Source organism: Paralichthys olivaceus, chromosome 20, assembly GCF_024713975.1.
Source record: "Paralichthys olivaceus isolate ysfri-2021 chromosome 20, ASM2471397v2, whole genome shotgun sequence".
Classification (NCBI taxonomy): Eukaryota; Metazoa; Chordata; class Actinopteri; order Pleuronectiformes; family Paralichthyidae; genus Paralichthys; species Paralichthys olivaceus.
This window is the reverse complement of record NC_091112.1, coordinates 18,987,317-19,008,247: the sequence shown is the minus strand read 5'-3', so window position 1 is coordinate 19,008,247 and position 20,931 is coordinate 18,987,317. Positions and strand designations below refer to the sequence as shown.

Here is a 20,931-nt window from a genome sequence, read left to right as displayed (position 1 = left end):
GTTCATGTCTCAGTCTCTAGTTTCAAGCCTTCATCAATACAGCTGATGTTCACTTTGTAAATTATGATCACTTAGAGTCAAATAGATCATAAAGATGGTGCTGGACAAAATGACTCGGTTTTGGTGATACTGGTGCTAAATCAATATAATATGCTGCCAGTCCCTTAAAGATGACCAGAGTCAATCATTTCTTCTCAAAACTGCGGTCAACCATATGAACAGCTCCATTCTTGGTGTGTAACGTCGCTGTGGGTCGATGCTCTGACACTTTTCCATTTAATCACCACTGAACATGGTTTTAAAAAAATGTGTTTGTCACTCACTGAGCTGCACTCATTTTCTTTACTTTTTCCTTGGGTGGAAAATGTGTCACTTCCAGCAGCAACTGCTTTCTACTATATGTTCTTTATTCAAGCAAACGTGGCTTTCCACCACACATACAGTTAAACTGGAAAAATGTTTTGCGTTATATTTGTATAACCTTGTGTGTACAAGTCAAGTTTTAAGATTTTTAGATTCTGAGACTTTTGGAAACAAAACTGCAGCGTTGTGTCGAGGTCTGGACAAACAGAAATGGTGACTTTCAGGAATGATGACCCACATGCCCTCAGGCACGACTCAGTGAACATCCATGAACAGTAAAAGTTCTGCCTCGTCATTGGTCCAAGCAAAGAAACCTCATCTGTGTTTTCACCACCAATGTTCTGCAGAGGAGACATGTGTTTTCTGCTTCCTGTCAAACTGCAGGTAAAGGCCCCAAATTCCCAGAAAGATTTGCAGACACAGATGGAGAAAAGTTGTTGATACAACAAGGCAAAGATAAAATGTCAGATCTTACTTTTAAATCACTTAATTGTGTAATTTTTCTGCAGTTCTACTAACAGTGCGCAGGATTTCTTCTTAGGCCTCTCACCAAGAACAGGCATGTGACAGCTGATGCTGTTTTTCCAAATCAGCACTATAATGAATATTTAGTTCACCAAATATTTTCCTTTTGGCATTGTGGTATGCTTCATAGTAACGGACGCTGTAATGATATTTCTGTGGAATAATCTCCCAGTTTCAGTTCAGGAGGCAGACATTCTCTCTACGTTTAAGAGTAGGCTGAAAACCTTCCTTTATGATAAAGCTTATAGTTAAAGCTGGTCAAGGCTTGTCTTAGATCTGCTGCTATAGGTTTAGAATGTCGAGGGACACACGACACATGGTGCTTCTCTTTCCTCTTCTCCCTCCTTATCACATCAAATAAATTAATGTCTCATCAATACTTGTTACTGACTTGACTTCTTCCCCGGAGTCCCAGTGCCTTATCACTCGCAGATCCAGGGCTGCGACCTTGGCCACATCGTGGATTATGATGGTGGATCCTAATTGTGGTGGCAGCTGATCGTGGACTATGACTAGACTGCTTGATATACAATATGTCTACTGGTATTTGGTAAATTATGTCAATATATTAAACTGTGCAGAACACCTTCAAATGTACAAGGGATATTCACCATCTTGTCCTATATTCTAAAATTGCTCTGTTTTGATCTCCACCAAACTTTGAGAGTCATATCTGGCCCTTGAACTGCTGAAAGCTCCACTTTGTTGTCTAGGTAGTTGCTAACTTCATCAGCTGTGTGGCGCTATGCAGGCAGTGTACAGTGAGAGTCTCACAGCTTTTACACCAAAAAGTACTTGCGGCTCTTTCTTAGTCTAATTGCAGCCTTAGGGATAATTCTCTGGATTCTTCACCACAAGTGACTCTTTTCACATTACACATATTCACTTGACTCAGTGATAATTTCAATTATTAATTAGTGCACTTGTATGGTTTACTCCTGTGTCTTCTAAACATCCAGTACTAATGATTGTTAAATGTCTCCTTGTGGCCTGTAGGCAGGGAGCCAGCTGCACTTTGGATGAGCTAACAGCCTCTGCGTTCCTGACTGTAGAACTGGATCGTTCACTCGGAGGGTTTGCAGTTCAGGTACCACCTGTATGAAGTGAAAATGAACAGCACATGCAAATGATGCCTATTATCTCTATTCCTTGTGAAGACTATGAAAACATATAGCTGCCTTTGTTGATTAACCATTATTATGAACTTATTACATCATAAATATATATATATCTGATTATAACAGTATAGTATTTGTCTTATGTACTGGGCTCACTGGCCAATAATATGTAATTAACCATCCATTGTTACTTGATAACGCTGCAATACCTGTAAAGTCAGCAGTAACTCCTGACTTTTCATATAGTGCAAGGACATTACCATCAATCCTAGCTGTGCTTTGGGTTGAGTGCTATCAGCAAACATTGTCAATAATGATAAAGTTAACACATGTTACGATGATCATCTTGACATGATGTCTAGAAGTCAGAACAGCTTGAACGCAGTCAAACCTGTGGACCCAGTAATCAGCATTTGTAAGTAAAGACAATATGCATTTTTTTCAATAGATGTATCTATTTATATCCTTTTAGAGACATTGTGCTACTGTTCATCTTTTAATTTGTTATTCAATAAATGTTACTGAACTTGTTTTTGCATAACAACAAACCTGTTTTATTGTATATTTCATCCAAAAAGGTGTTCAAAATTTCATATTTCAATAATTGAGTTTCATAGTTCAAGTATCAGTGAAGGGAGCGGAGGAGCGGAGTAGTGCAAGTGAACTTAGGTAGGTTGAAGACCAGTTGAGTTGCTGCATTCTGGATGAGCTGCAGAGGTCAGATGGCACTAGCAGGTAGAACTGCCAGGAGGGAGTTGCAGTAGTCTCGGCATGAGATGATCAGAGCCTGGACCAGAACCTGTGCCACCTTCTGAGTGAGAAAGGGACGTATTCTCCCGATGTTGTGCAGCATGTATCTACAAGGTAAGGGAGAGTTGACCGTCGAGTGTCACACCCAGGTTCTGAGTGGGGGCTACCACAGAGTTGTAAATGGTGATAGTAAGGTCATGGGTGGGAGAGCCTCTCCCTGGAAGGAAAAGTAACTCACTCTTGTCAAGGTTGATTTACAAGTGGTGCGCAGACATCCACTGAGAGATGTCAGTCAGACAAGCAGAGATTTGTGCTGCTACCTGTGTTTCAGACTGGAGAAAAGAAAGAATTAGGTTGGTGTCATCTGCGTAGCTGTGGTAGGAAAAGCCATGAGCATGAATTACAGAGCTGAGAGACGGACAGAACCTTGACAGAGCACAAGGTTCTGACACAGATCCTCCCAAGTTACCCAGTAAGTGCAGTCTTTGAGGTAGGATGTGAGCAGGGAGAGAGCAGAGCCTGAGACGCCCAGATCCTGAAGGGAGAAATAACGATCCAGTGGTTCATTGTTAAATGCAGCAGAAAGGTCTTGAAGGATGAGGACAGAGGAGAGAGAGGCTGCTCTAGCAGTGTGAAGTTGCTCAGAGAAGCAAGGATAATGAGCAAGGAGGGCAGTCTCAGTTGAGTGGCCCGCATTGAAACCAGACTGGTGAGAATTAAGAAGGTTGTTCTGGTGAAGAAAGGAAGAGAGTTGATTAAAGATTGCATGCTCAAGTGCTTTGGAGAGAAAAGGAAGAAGAGAGACCGGCCTTTAGTTGATTACTTCAGACAGGCCGATGGTGGGTTTCTTCAGGAGGGGGTTTTACTATTGCCTCCGTAAGAGAGTTAGGGAAACAGCCAGTTGACAAGGACAGGTTAATAAGATGGGTGAGAAAAGGAAGAAGGTCGAGAGCAATAGATGGAAGAATGTGAGAAGGGATGGGGTCAAGGGTGCAGCTGGTTGGGCGGGCGGAGGTTACCAGGGTAAGAACTTGATTGGGAGACAGGGTGTTAAAGAGGACAGGGAAGGGGATGAAGTTGACGGAAAGGTAATTAAAGAAGGTGGATTTAAGAAAGAGGAGCGTATGGCAGAGAAACAGGAAAGAACCTCTAGCAGAACCAGGCTCAATGTGGGCGGCCATCTGCCTTGACCGGTTGGTGGTGAGCTAACAAAACCAGCACACACAACTTCACAGAGGAGGTCGCCCAATCCACAACACACAGCTTGAATGCTGCCCCTTCTCTCTGCCTCTTAACCACCATGGCCTTGATTGGTGATGGAGCCCAGCCATGTACACTCACACACTGCAGCTGCAGGGGAAAGGGTGGCACCTGAATGGACACTGTTGAGTGAGAGCAGAGAGAAAACACAACAAGGTACATAACAGCATTGTAGATGATGGGCCCCCATCTTTTCATATCCTTTGGATCGAGAGTCTGTGCAGTAGTGGTCATGGAGTGGAGCAGTGGTATCAACCAGTATCAGCTTACTCACACCACATCCAGTTAGTCACCTCTGTTTCTCATAATAAGAGAGCGAAAGGCCCCGGGTGTAAGCTTAGCAACTAAATAAACTAAATAAAATAGCTTACATTAATTACTTTTAAATAGGCAAACATTACATTTTAAAAACTAACTGGATATTGCTGATGATAATAATAAATATAAAAGTAAATTAGCTATATATTGTTTGTTGTGTGTCTTTTTCCTTCTATAGTATAATAATCATGAAAATCGCGAAACCATGATATTTCCTCTGAGAATAAGTGTGGCACCAAAATGTCATATCGTGACCCTAATACAGACAAAGCTTTTTTTCTTGGAGTGAACGCCTTGTGATTGTCGAGAAATTACAGAATGCAAATTAATGGTAGATGTATAAGCTCAGTTCCTGAATCTGTATGTGTGTATTTTGGCAGTCAGTGGACACACCCACTGTGTGTGCGTGTGTGTGTGTAAAGGGATGGGGAAAGACTCCTGCTACAGACTCAGTGCTTAGGAAACAGAGCAGCAGTGTGTTCCCTTTCCTCCCACCCTCCTCTTGCCTCAGCAGCAGGGATCCTCACTCGTCCTCAGAGCCTAACAGCAGCGGCAGACATGGTGCTGCACCACAAAGAGTTCACCAATGCAGGCAAGGCAGCCGGGCTGCAGATTTGGAGGATCGAGAACCTAGAGCTGGTCCCTGTGTCCGAGAGATCACATGGGAACTTTTACACCGGAGATGCTTATGTGATTCTCAGCACTGTTCAACAGGGACACAGCTTCTCCTACCACCTGCACTACTGGCTGGGTAAGTGTCTAAAGCCCTGGACCTTCTCTTCTGGGTCAACTTCTTTTTCCACTCTCTCAGAAGAAGGGAAATGAGTGACTTGCAGACCTAAAAGCATTGAAGGCGATTAGGAAGCAATGGGAGCAAAGTGATTTGGAAAACGTCCTCCAGGTGGAGAGACACCGTAGCTTCCTCAGGTTCATCAAAGAAATGTAACATGGAGATAGTGTTATTAAGAAGAAATGAGATTAATGCAATCCTGCTGGAGTCAAGCTTCAGTCGCTCAGGTTGTAATTTCAGAAACATTTGTGCCCAGAAGTGATGTCTGCAGCTTGGGCAAACTTTGGTGTCAGCTTTTCCAGTTTGACTGCTCACTCACTCACTGATCTTTGGGATGCAGTTTGTCAGTGTGACACAACAATACACTGAGTGTCCTGTGAGCTGTTTTTAAAGTGTGTTTACACTGAATGCAGATCAGCTCCGGGTCCGTGTGTTAGAACAAGTTTACACAGTGTGCCCTGTGTTACTCTCAGTGGAAAAGTACTCACATCACTTATTTGCAGTATAAAACAAAAACAAAACTGACTTCTAGTATAAAGACACACAGATTTTTTTGTAGCCAATGTCCAAGAAGAGCAAGTTGGAAAACAGAAATCTTCATTTGTGGGACTTTTTTATTCTTTCATAGTTCGTGTAGTTATGTGTGGCTCTAGTTTTGAAGACAGTTTCGTTCCTGCATCTAGAATACTAGTGACATATTTCTATTCTTCACAATGGGATGACACATGTAAACCTGGAACCTTTCAACTGGGCCATCAAGTCACCTAAGGGCCTTCACATATGATTATTGACAGCCTTTCTTTGCTGGAGGGGTGTCGTTTCTCAACCTTCCACTTTAAAATACTCCAAATGTTTTCTGATAATTGTTTGCTCGTGACTGTCAAGTCAGGGACTTGGTCATGTCACAAATTACTTTTTTAAAAGAAAACAAAAATGGGTACAATCTGTTTGTCACATGAGATCTAATATCAACAAATATCTCTTTTAAGATCACGCAGGGCCATAACACACTCCCACCTCCATGTGTTACAGTCTATCCTTACAGTGTTAGTCCTGCCCAGGTCCATGTCAGAATATTCTGTCTGACTTCAAAGACATTTTACTTTAGTTTATGTACTGCATGGCTCTGATCTGATCATAGCTCTTTAGTGCAGCAGGTAGAAGTAAAACAATACAATTCCAGAAGTCTTCATATATTGAAGAGAGTAGACAGCTGTGAGGCACCCAGTCTCCAGGTAAAACAAGACGATTAGTTTATTCCTTTAGTAAATGGGCATATGTTTGAATATGTGGTTCAGGAATTCACACCCGGATAGCTATCAGGAGTGAAAGAGACTTTAAAAGATCATTTCATGGGCTGCTGTAACATCTGTGAGCAACTCTTTTGACATCATATGATTCTAAGTGACTCAGGATTAGCGGCTAAAATTAACCTGGAAACTCTGCAGTGATTTCCTGAAAACCCTCCAAAGCAGAAGTGATGTAGACGTGGCACAGGACTTTAAGCTGCTTTCAGTGATGCACTGAACTGCAGATAATCTGGAAAAGAGGTGCCATAAACATAGAGTTTATGTCGGAAATCAGCTTTGGCGTTCCCTTGCCTTCAATTTAAGATTACATGTCAGGACAACAGATTTGTTTCTGCACATAGAACGCACACCACTTAACCAGGAGCACAAAACAACCCTTGGACATATTACACTTTCTCTAAGCCTTTAGCCTGACAAGCTTGTCATTAGTTTCTGTCTGTAGCATCTTTTTTTGATCATTTCAAAAAAATAGTCACATTGCTGTTGAAACTAAACTAAACGTCTGTCTGTGTTATTATTTCTGCAATTGTTCTAAAGGGTTTATCTTCAGTTTCAGTCTTTAGCTACAGATGCTGTCTGTCTTGACGTTGCTCTCTCTCCCTGGGTGCTGTCAGCGCTGAGCGGGCTGACAGACTACTCTGCTTTCATCGAAGAGGAAGCGGCGACTCATTTTGAAAGGCTTGTGTGCTGTAATCTTTGTGTGTCCCAGAGCAGAAAACAAGAGAAAGGTGGTCTTATGATCCAGACTATGACTACTATCTGGAAACTGGATGTGATTGCGCAGAACAAAAGGTTAAGTTATTTAGAGTGAATAAAGGGCTGACGAATGACACTTCCTCATTTATGTGTTTTATTACGCACATCAGAATGATTGTGATGTCATTATGTTCACCCCAGCTTGGACTTTAACATAGAAAGCCTACGTTACAATGAGGGGATGTTGAATCTGGAAGATATGGGGGTTTGCCAGACTTAAAAGATGCTAATAGTTTGCAATAATTAAATATAGAACCTAATATTTTTGACTCATGGGGTATAAGTCTTCTCCTTCCTCACGAAAGTGCAATACAACAGTCAGCCAGTAAAGGGACACTTTCAACCTTTCAACCAAGGAAAATGTTTGTTTGGCCTTTTCTGGTTGGGTGGAAGTGGGAAAACCAGAAGTTTAATACGTTGGATGTAAATACATTTTTCTTAATGGCACTATGTACAATGAAAAAAATATGTTTTAAAAAATAACTGTAAATGTAAAAAAAAAAAGAAAGAAGAAAATAATATTGTACAGATAAATGTGCTGAGTGAGTGTGTTTCCTTCCTACAGTGGTGAAAATATCTCCATTACCTCTGGGAGTATAGCGTCAATACCGCGAAGATGTTCACTTGCTCTTGCCTTCAGTCTAAGAACCCATCAGCATCAATCAATAACCATCATGCAAATGGAAATGCACACATGTTCACTTCCTTCCTGTCACACAGGAAGACCAGCCACTTTGCACAGAGCTTGTGTAAATGCAAAGCGACTGTGAAAAACAGTCGAACTGTGCAAAAACCGCAGTCACCCACATCCCACCAGCATTTTATGTTTTTGCATTTTCATTTTTCATTTTTGATGAGTGAATTTCACAGAGAATGTTATTCACAACAATAAAATATTCATTCATTATTTTATTTGTCATTTCATCATTATTTTTTCACAAGTAATTTAATGCTAGTTAATTTAAGTTAGTTTTTATACTCTTTCGTTGATAGAATACAATCCCTCAGATATTTCTCAATAAAAAAGGAGGTATCCCTCATCCTATCCAACCCTACAGTCTCAACATCCCAAATTGATATATACCATTAAATTGGAAAAAGAAATCTAATATTCACTGGGAATTCTCGAGTTTTTCCCCTGAAATAATTTATTTACAGCACCAGTTTATGGGATTTAGTGGCATCCAATGGTGAGGTAGTAGATTGCAACTATCTGAATCCATCACTCGCCACTTTAATGTATGCATTAAAGTGTATTGTGTCCAATAAGTAACAAACAGAGGGAGAGGTTATCAGACTCATCAAGACAAAGAATTGGAAATTAAGTAATTTTTGCATTTCATTTAATACTTTATTATTATTTTTTTTTAAATGTTAATATTCTGAATAAAGCATTTTCGGTACACATGCACCACCCATCACAGTGCCCCATGCCCATTCACATTATGTTTTTCATTGTGTAAAAATAAAAATAGACACAGCATGGTATTTGGTGTTTTTTGGCCGTTGTGGTAGTTTTTTAAACTTTGGACTGGATCTGATGCTGCATAGAGAGCACATAGCTCCATAACGTCTTAGTGTTTAAGGTAGTAACTAAGTGCTGTGGAAACCATAATATTGAGACATATTTGTTTCCATTTGAATTCCTGGTTTGGTGACGCTGTGTTTCTGGACACAGTGATGAGTAATGTTCACTTTACTTTCCATCTCCAAAACCATTTGTCATTTAAAGTGTCTCTGGAACACCAGCTGTTTTTATTCCTACCAAAAGTAACAAAGTTTTGTTTCTTGTCTCCACAAAATTCAAGAAATCAAGTCTCAAAATCAGCTTAATTACTCAGGAGATGTAGTAGTGTGGTGATGTAGTTAAGACAGAAGAGGAGCACATTCTCATATAAATGTGACAGAATCTATATGTCTTCATTATTGTTTCTTAGTGAGCCTGTGTTTGGTTTTAAAGGAAAGGAGTGCAGTCAGGATGAGAGCGCCGCTGCAGCCATCTTCAGTGTGCAGCTGGACGACTACCTGGGTGGAAAGCCGGTGCAGTACAGAGAACTTCAGAGCGTTGAATCAACAGCTTTCTCCAGCTACTTCAAGGGAGGAATCACTTACAAAGTATGGATCCAATTCATTACTAGTCTTAAAAATGGAGTCAATTGAGAAATGTGTTCAGCTGTGACTGAATCATAGTTGACTGGCCAATACCGGCCTTTTCCCTACGAGGCTAACGCCCACTTGAACAGATACAATGTTCATTGCATTCCATATTACACAATTACGAGTAAAGTAGATGACATGCTGAGCTTCAAACCATCCTGGCAGTCATTTTGGAAATGTAGCATGTTCAGAGCTGAGGGTAATGCCAGAGGACATGCTACAGGGCCCCATACAAAACAGACATGTTTAGTTCATTTGCTCCAAAGAGAAATGCTTCATGACATTTGTCATTAAGAGAAAGATAACTGAGCTTCCAAAAGTAAAGGGTTCACCCTTTACATTTTTTTGGCAATCTGTCACTGTTGTTAAAGGAAAGGTCACATCAGTGTTCCTGAGAAATATTCCTCATGATCAAAGTTCATGAAAAACAGCACAGATTCCGATCTCGCCAACTTAAGTGGCACTTGACCTTATTTCACAATTATTGAGGGACTAAACATATTCATGGAAAGGTGAAAAAAATCCTGAGCTTACATTATTGACTAGATGCAGTATACAGCAACACAACTTTTTGCCACACAGGTAGCAGCAGGTGCAAGGGTTTGACAGTCCTCAAAACCATTAAATGGATCACAACATTCACGACCCCTTCAGATTAATAGCAAATAGTAATAAGCAAATATTAGGATGCTAAGCAAAGATAGTAAACTGAAAATCATGATCGTCAACATAACAGCATTCTGCTTTTTTCATTCAAATTGTTACGTGTTTTTTGCATCCATCAATAGCCATAGCTTAGCCTATTAAGATGTTTGACCACTAAGAACCAGTGTGCATGTGTGCATGTGTACCCTAAATGTGTTTTAATGTCCCCCCCCCCCCCCCCCCCCCCCCATAAATCCTATTTCAGCATTATACTTGACTACAGGGTAAAGAGACTCATGGGACATAGGGGGAAGTTGGAGTCTAAATTAAACATTTTGTGTTTTCTTCCCCTCAGACAGGAGGTGTTGCTTCAGGTTTCCACCATGTGGTCACCAATGACCTTTCAGCTCAGAGACTCCTCCACATCAAGGGCCGGCGCGTGGTCAGGGCCACCCAGGTCCCCTTCAGCTGGTCCAGCTTCAATAGTGGAGACTGCTTCATCATTGACCTTGGAAATGTCAGGGCACAGTGTTAAATATTAAATTGCAATATGTTTGCAGAGGAAATTATTTTTTAGAGACAAGTTAATATTTGTAGCGATTCCCTATCTGCCCATGTGCTTATATCCCTTTAGAAGATCTATCAGTGGTGTGGATCCAAGTGTAACCACTTTGAAAGACTGAAGGCAGCACAAGTGGCCAGAGGAATCCGTGACAACGAGAGAAATGGCCGACCTGAAGTGGTGGTCATAGAAGAGGGAAGTGAAACATCCACACTAACCAATGTGAGTCTAAAGTCACCTTGTCATAAGTTCAGAGACAGGACTGTGAATATTCGGAGTGAAAGTTATTGACCTTGTTAACTCAAGGCCAACTTAGTGGCTTTTCAGCCAGATCCCATGCTTCCTCAGTAGATGGAGTTCTGTTTGACCAAAATACTCCTAAAAGGTTCACTTAAGCTTTTGTAAACTCAATCCTCTGAGGAACACCATCAGATCTGCAAGAAGCAAGAAGTCAGTTTTTTCGAATAACCAGAGCAACGACTCAAACTACCATGCTCTGATCCTCAGGCTCAGTTTAACAATGTATTTATGAATTATTTTGGCATATTCGTTTTACACAAGTGAGACAAAGTTGGTTATCAGAGTTCCTGTGTAAGAAGTAGGGAGCTGGAGTGAGGTTAGCTTAGTTTAGCAAAAACTCTAAGTAAAAAAATGTATGTGTCAATATGCAGCTCATAGATTCAAGATTCAATAACAGACACAGAGGTTTATTATTGGGTAATGAAATTCTTACTTTGCAACTGCCCGACCAAAGAACTGTGCTTACTAATATAAAAAGAAAAACAGAAGAAAAAAATATATAAAATACGAAATATAAAATATAAAATATAAAATACAAAGTGCATATGCAATGCAAAATATATAAGTAGAATGAAAAATGAACATAATTAAAATAAATAATAAGAGAACAGATGACCGATCAAAGTGAAATATAACGGCAATTGAAACAATGTGCATAGGAGATGTAATGTGCAATGTCTTGTGCAAAAATTGCAAATATAGAGGTAGATGGTGGTTATGGTCCGTGGTTCAAGAGCCTGATGGCCTGGGGATAAAAACTGTTTGTCAGTCTAGTAGTCCTTGCTTTCACACTCCTGTAGCATCTGCCAGATGGCAGGAGTGCAAATAGTCTGTGTTGTGGGTGAGCGTGGTCCCTGATGATGCTCTGTGCCCTTTTTGTAACCCGGGAGTTGTAAGTGTCCTGTAGTGGGGGGAGGGCAGCTCCACAGATGAACTGTGCCGTTTTAATGACACGCTGGAGAGCCTTTCTGTACGGGGTTGTGCAGTTGCCGTACCACACAATGATGGAATTCGTCAGGACGCTCTCCACTGTGCACCTGTAGAAGTTACTGAGGAGTTTGGTGGACAGTCCAAATTTCCTCAGCTTCCTCGGGAAGAAGAGTCTCTGTTGAGCCTTCTTGATGGTGTGCTGTGTGTTGTATGTCCAGGTTAGGTCCTCACTGATGTGAGTTCCAAGGAATTTGAAGTTGTCTCAATCTTTATTATTCCTGTGAGCATACCGCTCATTCTGCCTTATCTTATGCCACTCACCAAGAACAGGCATGTGACGGTTGATGCTGTTTTGCAAATCAGCACTGTAGTCAATTTTTTTATTCACCAAATATTTTCCATTTGGCATTTGGCTTCATAGTAACCGATGCTGTAATGATATTCTTTGTCAATGTATTTTCACTGGTTATCTTGGATAGATTAATGTCTTGTGATAAGTTATAATTCGTCACAACAGGTCCTTGGAGTCAAGCCAGAGCTGTCCCAGGGAGATGATGAGGATGATGATGTGGCTGACATGTCCAACAGGAAAATGGCTAAACTTTACATGGTACTGTTAACACAAACACACACACACACACGCACACACACACACACACACACACACACACACACACACTCGCACACAAATTGAAACTAGAGAAGCTTGGCACAACAATCTTCCTTAATAATTCAACCTTCTTCATTTATCAGGTAATATAAAGTGATTCATCCTATCAAGCCAAATAAAAATCTTTAAACCATTGTTTTTTAAATGAAAGGTGGATCAGCTCATAAGAAAGCCAGACAAACTGTGCATAGCTGCCCCAACAGGACTGGACCATTTATAGATGTCGTTCAGATCACTCATATATGCCAATAAACATCAAATGTTTTTGAAAGTTTTTGAAAGTAGTTCTTCGAATGAGCTGACTGTCGTGTTTGTCAGGTATCAGATGCATCAGGATCCATGAAAGTTACAGCTGTGAGAGAGGAAAACCCATTTGTCCAGAGTGACTTGCTATCAGATGAATGCTTCATCCTGGATCATGGCAAAAACAAGATGATATTTGTATGGAAAGGTGATCGGACATTTTTGCTTTCCTTCCCTATGAATGGCTTGTTTTCATTCTGACTGTGCATATTGTCTTTTTGGGTTTGTCATATCAACAATGATCTCACCTCATGTATCTCCACAGGGCATAAGGCCAACCCCAGTGAAAGAAAAGAGGCCATGAAAACAGCTGAGGGCTTCATCAAACAGATGGGTTACCCAGCAAACACACAGGTTCACTGTCCTGCTGTATTTCTATTATTTCACCATGTTTCCTTGTGTGAAATTTCAAGCAGATCTATTGGTAATGGTTTCACTGCTGGTGGTCCTGCAGATCCAGGTGCTGCCAGAGGGAGGAGAGACTCCCATGTTCAAGCAGTTCTTCCTGGTCTGGAAGGACAAAGATCAGAGTGAGGGTTTTGGGAAGGTGTCTGTCAAGGAAAGAATCGCAAAGATCCAGCAGGTGGAGTTTGATGCCTCTAAGCTCCATGAGTCCCACCACATGGCGGCCAAGTACAACATGGTGGATGATGCGAGTGGAGACACACAGGTCAGAATCATACCAACACTGTGTGGCTGACGTGGCTACATTTAATGACAATATGGTGAATAGAAAGCAGGCTTAGTTTCTCATAGAGAAAGTGCTGCACATTAATGCACTCTGCATTTATGTGCAGCACTAAGCTTTATAAATACAGACCATTTACCATCTATGATTTGCAGTCATGCTAGTCATGAATCGCACATTTGGCAGCCTAAACATGCACAAAATTCAGATGTGTAAGAAATGTACAATGTATGTGAAATGATTTGTGTGCATTTTTGTGCCCAAGTGATTCAATAATGCAACCTTTTTGGGCAAATCATTGGGCATATGTGTCATGCCCAGGCTGGATTAAGTGGTATTTTTTGGCGTTGTCCTGTGAGTTTTTGTCAGTGGGCGTGTCCGTGGCAGGGCGACAAATCTTAATGTTTATTCATGAAACAGGAAGTTGTTCAACCATAGTTATCGCGTCCCCTACTGGCAAAAAGCTCTGGTAGCATGCGCAAGTTGATTTGTATTTTTAAATCTTTTTTTTTTTGGACCCATACCCTAAATTGAATAGGACGTTTGCGATTTTATTGTAATGTAAAATATTTGCTTGTTATTTGCTCTTTGCTGGCATTCTACTTAAACTCCTCCCACAGATTTATTATATCAATTTAGTGCCTTCAAAAAATAATTGAAGACATAATGATGTGGAATTTTGCTGTGAAATATGAAGTTGTAGTAATTTGAGTGTGCATGCTTCAATTGCCCAAACTTCAAATTAATCAATCAAATTATATTTGCATAGCCCATATTCACCAATCAAAATTTGTCTCATAGGCCTTTAAGGAAGTGTGACATCCTCTGCTCTTAACCCTCAATAAGAGGAAGGATTAACTACCAAAAATAAAACTTTTAACAGGGGAAAAAGAACGTAGAAACTTCAGAGAGAGCCACATGTGAGGGATCCCTCTCCCAGGATGAACAGAAGTGCAATAGATGCCACGTGTAATGCTGTATGTTAAAAGTTTAGACTTCATAACATCAATGTTTCATCGTGAATTGTGTGTGAATCTTAAGTTTTTCTTCAACAGAAAGGAATTTCCACTAATTTGACTATTCATTGTTCAATCTTCACAAGACTTAACGTGTTTGATTTCCTGGCATGACCACATTTACTGTACGTGCCAAAATTCTAAATAATCATAGCACCACCCATTAGCAACAGGATGCACGCCTCAGCAGGCTGTGACATCCTTTATGCACTGTGCAAACGCATGACAGAATACCAAGCTGGGTCAACCAGCCTACACTAAACCACTGCCACAGCACACCCCGACACGTGCGGACTGCGAGGGCCCGACAAACACTGCTTGTACCTTTAATTTATTAAGGTGTTGCTCTTAAGAATATGTTCCATGAATATTGGACTCATTCACTCTCCTTTGAGCTCTGGTTTGGTCTTCACCAAACCAGGTTGATTGAGCGACATACATTTTAGTTTGAAAAGGTTTGTTTTTAAACTAAAAAGATCTCTGTCAGTTTTAATCCCCGTCCTTACCTACCTGCCTGAAAACTCATATCTTGTCACAACTAAAATGCAGCCCTGGAGTTTTCAAACTAGGGGCCAGAAGCTTTTCCAAACCTTTAGCATCTCTAAAACGTATCTATCTCTTATCTATAGCAGAGTTGATGCTTTTTCAAATAAAAACAGATTAACCCTAATGACTCTAAGTCATCGAAAATTGGTGGCTCTAAATTCTCCATAGGTGTGTGAATATGAACATGAATGGGTGTTAACCTCCACGTATCAGCCCTGTGATACCAATCCTGTTCAGTTTCCCCCATCTCTTGATTTATTTCAGCTAGGATTGTCTCTAAAATAAGCACTGATAAGCACTTTAGATGATGGATGGATGGAAATCCTATACTCTTTAACTGATTATATCTCAGTGTCTGTGAGATCAGTACCAGCCCCAGACAAAAGAACATCACATCTTCCAGCAACAATCCAAATAGTTTACTGTTTGATGTGTTTATATATACAGATATTACCATGTGACTCCCAACGCTAAATTTTACATTGTGCTTTTTGTTTATTGCAGATCTGGAGGGTGGAGAGCAGTGGCAGAGTCCCAGTTGACACAAAGAGCTACGGACAGTTCTTCGGTGGAGACTGTTACATCATCCTGTACACTTACGGGAAGGGGCAGATCATCTACACCTGGTACAACACCACCAGATACACACTGAGCTGGTTTGGTCACAGTGAGATGCGATTGTCTCTGTGATAGTCTCTAATGCTCAGCACCATCTGGCATGTTTACACAACCTATTTGATAGTTTCTGACTTTTCTAATATCAGTCATAAGCTTCACAAAGCAGAACTTTTATAATAATAAATTCAATCACTATCAGTGAGAAACCCAGAGAGAATTATAATCAACTCTGCAGTTTTTATTATTTTTTATTTGTTTAACATCACATACAAATGACTGCTGCCTTAAAACAGTACTACAGTTCATATATTGCTAATGGAGTCGCCTATTTACAAATCCAGAAGACCCAGGTCAACATTAACATCCATTTGGAATAATGTTCTGGCCGTATGTTGAAGTCCAGTCTTCTCTTTTTGCATCCGCTGTTGGTCACTAACATCCGATAACATCAACTGGTGGTAGGCATTAATTGATGTGGTAGACCATACAAGGGATATTCTGCATCCTGCCCTATGTTCTAAAATGGGAGTGTTTAGTTCAAAAAGATATAGAGGTAATGATGCCTGATCTACTGAGTGGGCCACTTTGCTTTTATAGTGCTGCCAGATTTACCTTTAGCCTCAGTGTGCCCTCAAATTCGATCTGTATCATTGATAACAAGGCCAAAACACTTGATGATGGTGAAGTTATGCCCCAACATCTGATGGTGGCCGCTAACATCTGCTATCATCTACTGGTATTTGGTAAATTAAACTGTGCAGAAGACCTTCAAATGTACAAGGGATATTCACCATCTTGTCCTATATTCTAAAATTGCTCTGTTTTGATCTCCACCAAACTTTGAGAGTCATATCTGGCCCTTGAACTGCTGAAAGCTCCACTTTGTTTTCAAGGTAGTTGCTAACTTCATCAGCTGTGTGGCGCTGTGCAGGCAGTGTACAGTGAGTGTCTCACAGCTTTTACACCAAAAAGTGCTTACGGCTCTTTCTTAGTCTAATTGCAGCCTTAGGGATAATTCTCTGGATTCTTCACCTCAAGTGACTCTTTTCACATTACAGATATTCACTTGACTCAGTGATAATTTAAATTATTGATTAGTGCACTTGTAAGGTTTACTCCTGTGTCTTCTAAACATCCAGTACTAATGATTGTTAAATGTCTCCTTGTGGCCTGTAGGCAGGGAGCCAGCTGCACTTTGGATGAGCTAACAGCCTCTGCGTTCCTGACTGTAGAACTGGATCGTTCACTCGGAGGGTTTGCAGTTCAGGTACAACCTGTATGAAGTGAAAATGAACAGCACATGCAAATGATGCCTATTATCTCTATTCCTTGTGAAGACTATGAAAACATATAGCTGCCTTTGTTGATTAACCATTATTATGAACTTATTACATCATAAAAATATATATATATCTGATTATGACAGTATAGTATTTGTCTTATATACTGGGCTCACTGGCCAATAATATGTAATTAACCATCCATTGTTACCTGTAAAGTCAGCAGTAACAGCTAAAAGGTTCTGGCAGGTCATTGTTGCTCATGTGTGTTTCAACCAAAGTCTAAAGATGAGGGGAGATTTGATATATGTAGTATGAACAACCGACAGCTTAAGATGATGCCCATGATAAACATTACATGCTAAACATCAACATAATATGTAATGTTTGTGCAATTTTAAGATTTTTAAATTGGCCTGTCACAGAGATATTTTTTTTGTGGCTTCAGGTCAGAGTGTGCCAAGGTAAAGAGCCACCCCATCTGCTCAGTCTCTTCAAAAAGAAACCCCTAGTTGTTTATAAGAATGGTACGTCCCGCCACGGGGGCCAGGCCCCGCCACCTCCAACCCGACTCTTTCAGGTACGCCAGAATCTGGCAACCATCACCAGGATCGCTGAGGTGAGGATTTTCCTGCTGTATGGACTGTATTCACCACAGGCACCCGTAATTGAATTTGTTCATGCTAAAATTCACATATGCTTCAGGTTGATGCCAGAGCCACCAGTCTCAACTCAAACGACGCCTTCCTCCTGAAGATGGCTGATGGGCGGGGCTACCTATGGAAGGGTAAAGGGTCCACTGAAGAAGAAGTAAAAGGAGCCAAGTACATAAACAAAGAGCTCGAGTGCAGCAGCAACAGCATCATGGAAGGAAGTGAACCAGGTCATCATCCACGTTTGACTTGTCTTGTTTGTTGACTTTATTAACCTTAACCTTACCTTTGAACATGTCTTCACCTTCAAATTTAATGACTTGATTTTTGTCCCCATGAGGAAGACAAGTCCCCTTAATGTGACTGTAAACTGATTTACATTCCCACAAGTTATACCTGGAGCACACACACACACACACAGATAGAGAGAGAGGGAGAGTTTATTTAGTTTTAGATTAAAATTTTGACTTTAGTATCACATGGAATATCTTTAGTATCTTTTTTCTTTCATTTCCAACATCTGTTTTGTCTGTTGCTCATCGTCTCCCACAGAAAATGTCTCAAACTACATCTGAAACTGCAGCAGTAAAATGGCCATAAGGTTATAGAGCCTCACTTTGACTCTGAATTCTAAACAGTCACAGGATGTATTTTTCTGTTGCAGATGAATTCTGGGATGCACTAGGGGGGAAGACAGAGTACCAGACCTCAGATAGACTAGAGAATCAGAGTATGACTCACCCTCCTCGTCTGTTTGGATGCTCCAACAAGACCGGCAGGTTCATGGTAAGTATTTGAACCACATTATTCTCTCTTTTTACGACAGTCCTCCCTTTTGATGAATCTTGATTTAATTGCTTTGATTAGACCAAATGTCCACACATTATTCAATGCTGCTGATTTGCTGTTCCTGCTTCTTGTTAACTGTTTTTTTCGCACACACTACAGCCCACTCTAAAAAACGTAACTAATGACTTATCTCTTTAATCATCACTCCATCGTCTAAATTGTTGCTTCTTTACAGCTTCTATTCTGTTAGCATGCACCATTTCATTTGATTACCTGCACTAAATCACAGGCACAAATCCTTATTTTTCTAGACACATTTCTCCACATCACTAAAGCTACTGGTTATATTCCTCATGCGATCATGAGAGTCCCACTCCAATCTGTGTCAGACACTGCAGCGGTGTAGAATGGGATGTAGTGGGATACTATTGTAACCAGTGTCATTGTGTTGTGTGCAGATTGACGAGGTTCCTGGAGAGTTCACACAGGATGACCTGGCTGAAGATGATGTGATGCTGCTGGACGTCTGGGATCAGGTACTCACTTCTGTAAGACACGTTGGACCAGTATCGTCGGGCAAACTGATCTCTAACATACAGACTCCTCTGTTGCAGGTATTTGTCTGGATTGGTAAGGACGCCAACGAGGTGGAGAGGACTGAATCTGTCAAATCTGGTGAGGTGTTGGGAGTTTATCCTTTCTTTAGAACTGCATTAAGGTTTATAAGTGTTTCTGTTAGCAATGGAAACTGATCCTTGATACTGATCCTTGTTTTCTGGTGAAATGTACGTGTTGTTTTAAAACTACATGTGAACAGCATTCTGAAAGACTTGTCCACAGTCTTCCCTCCACGCAAACTATTCTAAAATGTATATCATGAAAAGACATATCAGCCCAACGTGTGCACAGGATTTGTGTTGAATTTCAACTACCTCCTCCTGCCACACGGGGTCACTACTAACATGTGAAACTGTGTCTCCTCTGCAGCCAAACAGTACATTGAGACTGACCCGGGTGGCCGCGACAAGCTTACTCCTGTGGTGGTGGTGAAACAAGGCCATGAGCCCCCCAACTTCACAGGGTGGTTCCTGGCCTGGGACCCCTCCCACTGGGACTCAGTCAGCTGGAGTATGAAATCTATGACCCTTTAGTACTGTTCCACCCAGGAACACTGAAATATCATCCTTTCTGTAATCACTGTGTCAAAACAAATGAATACAAGAATTCAATCAATCTTCTTTTGGCAATTGCATTAAGAAATGATTGCTTGCTGTTACAATGTATGTTGATATATAATCACACACATGAAAAAAGGCCTTGGAGTGTGCTTTTAATCCTTTAATGAAACTAGTGCAGTGCCTGTACTAAATGTGCCTGTTTGCCTTGCCTGTGGTAATGCTTCACAGATATACTTCTGAATTATTCCTTTTTATTTGTGAGTCGTTCTCAAACAGTTCTACAATATACTGTCAGGTTTTTATTGTTGCTGGAGGTTGTGTGCAGAGCTTTGTACACACAGTCTATGGTGAACTTGAAAAACCTTTTGAATTTATTTAGTCATCCTGCCTGGTTTACCTTTTGGTTTTTGATCCAATGTAACTGAATTTCTTTTTTCATATTGTTCATGTGTATGGCTTATAAGTAAGTTTGAATGATTTACTTAGTCATAGCTTTTGATCCATTGTATGTTGTGTGTTTCAGAGGTCTGTTATGCAACCGACACAATCTTCGGACCCAAGTTCACAACAAAACTAAGTTGTGCTTTTACTTTGAAGTCTAATTGCTAAAGAGAAAGTGATTCTATGATGTGTTGCTCTCAAGTTGGGCCACACACTGTTACCGTGCCTGATCTTGATTGTTTCATGAGTTATGAGTTTGGCAAAATTGTTTAGTATGTGCCAACAGGTGATTATTTACCTGAGTAGTGCTACAGGTAAAGGTTGTGTCCAACTGGAGAACGTTGCATTTACTCAACTGCATCAGAAAAGAAAACACCCGACATGTTGACGTGTTGCAGCAAAAAAATAATACAGGTTAATAATGAAATGAGTGACTGGTAGGGCTGTACGATATGACCAAAAATTAAACCAAAATTAAAATTACAGTCAATATCCTTAATTATTGCAATGAATGTCACATTATTATTTCATTTATCTATATTATAATTTTTACTCCTGAGCAGAGGTTGTTTTTATGAGCAGGGGATAACATAAAAAGACACATTTTACAAGTCTGAGGTAGAACAATTATGTGGTAGACCTCTTTGCTCACAATGCTTAAAGAATACATCAATATATTTTTGTTATATTGCAATTGATAAAAGTTACATTACGATAATCATTGATTTCTTTTTTAGCCCATGCCTAATGACTGGGAGTCTTGAATAGAACAACAACTGGGCCTTTCCAGGGACAGTCAGAATGTCTGCTGTGATGCTCACTGTATATGTAAAGTATAGGATCATGATAGTTTTGCATTAGTTCAACAGAATAGCATATATAGCATATACAGTTTATACTGAGCCCCACAGCAGTCTGCTACAAAACAACCAACATTAGCTCTCCAGCTGAAGTCTCTGTCTTAT

The 20,931-nt window shown here is 40.5% G+C and overlaps 1 protein-coding gene and 1 long non-coding RNA gene across 2 annotated transcripts; one reads left to right on the top strand and one right to left on the bottom strand.

Annotated features, from left to right (window-relative positions):
• Positions 1-393: 393 nt before the first annotated feature.
• LOC138405851 (uncharacterized) lies at positions 394-17,281 on the bottom strand. The gene is made up of 2 exons (XR_011239523.1): positions 17,117-17,281; positions 394-2,215 (listed from the first exon to the last, which is right to left on the bottom strand). It is a non-coding gene; the product is annotated as an uncharacterized lncRNA (long non-coding RNA).
• scin (scinderin) lies at positions 4,719-20,465 on the top strand. The gene is made up of 16 exons (XM_069515988.1): positions 4,719-5,085; positions 9,151-9,305; positions 10,348-10,509; positions 10,627-10,776; positions 12,302-12,394; positions 12,773-12,905; positions 13,023-13,111; positions 13,212-13,427; positions 15,512-15,633; positions 16,802-16,892; positions 17,354-17,524; positions 17,611-17,788; positions 18,223-18,344; positions 18,806-18,883; positions 18,962-19,022; positions 19,335-20,465. Exons 1-16 carry the CDS (start codon positions 4,893-4,895, stop codon positions 19,496-19,498), a joined length of 2,178 nt encoding a protein of 725 aa, XP_069372089.1. The 5' UTR covers positions 4,719-4,892; the 3' UTR covers positions 19,499-20,465.
• Positions 20,466-20,931: the final 466 nt, after the last annotated feature.

What these genes read in the sequence shown, in the direction of transcription:
- scin (XM_069515988.1), top strand. Translation starts at nt 4,893, where the DNA reads ATGGTGCTGCACCACAAAGAGTTCACCAATGCAGGCAAGGCAGCCGGG. An exon ending in AGGGAGGAATCACTTACAAA is followed by an intron (nt 9,306 to 10,347) that starts GTATGGATCCAA and finishes TCTTCCCCTCAG; the next exon opens with ACAGGAGGTGTTGCTTCAGG. An exon ending in TGCTGGACGTCTGGGATCAG is followed by an intron (nt 18,884 to 18,961) that starts GTACTCACTTCT and finishes CCTCTGTTGCAG; the next exon opens with GTATTTGTCTGGATTGGTAA.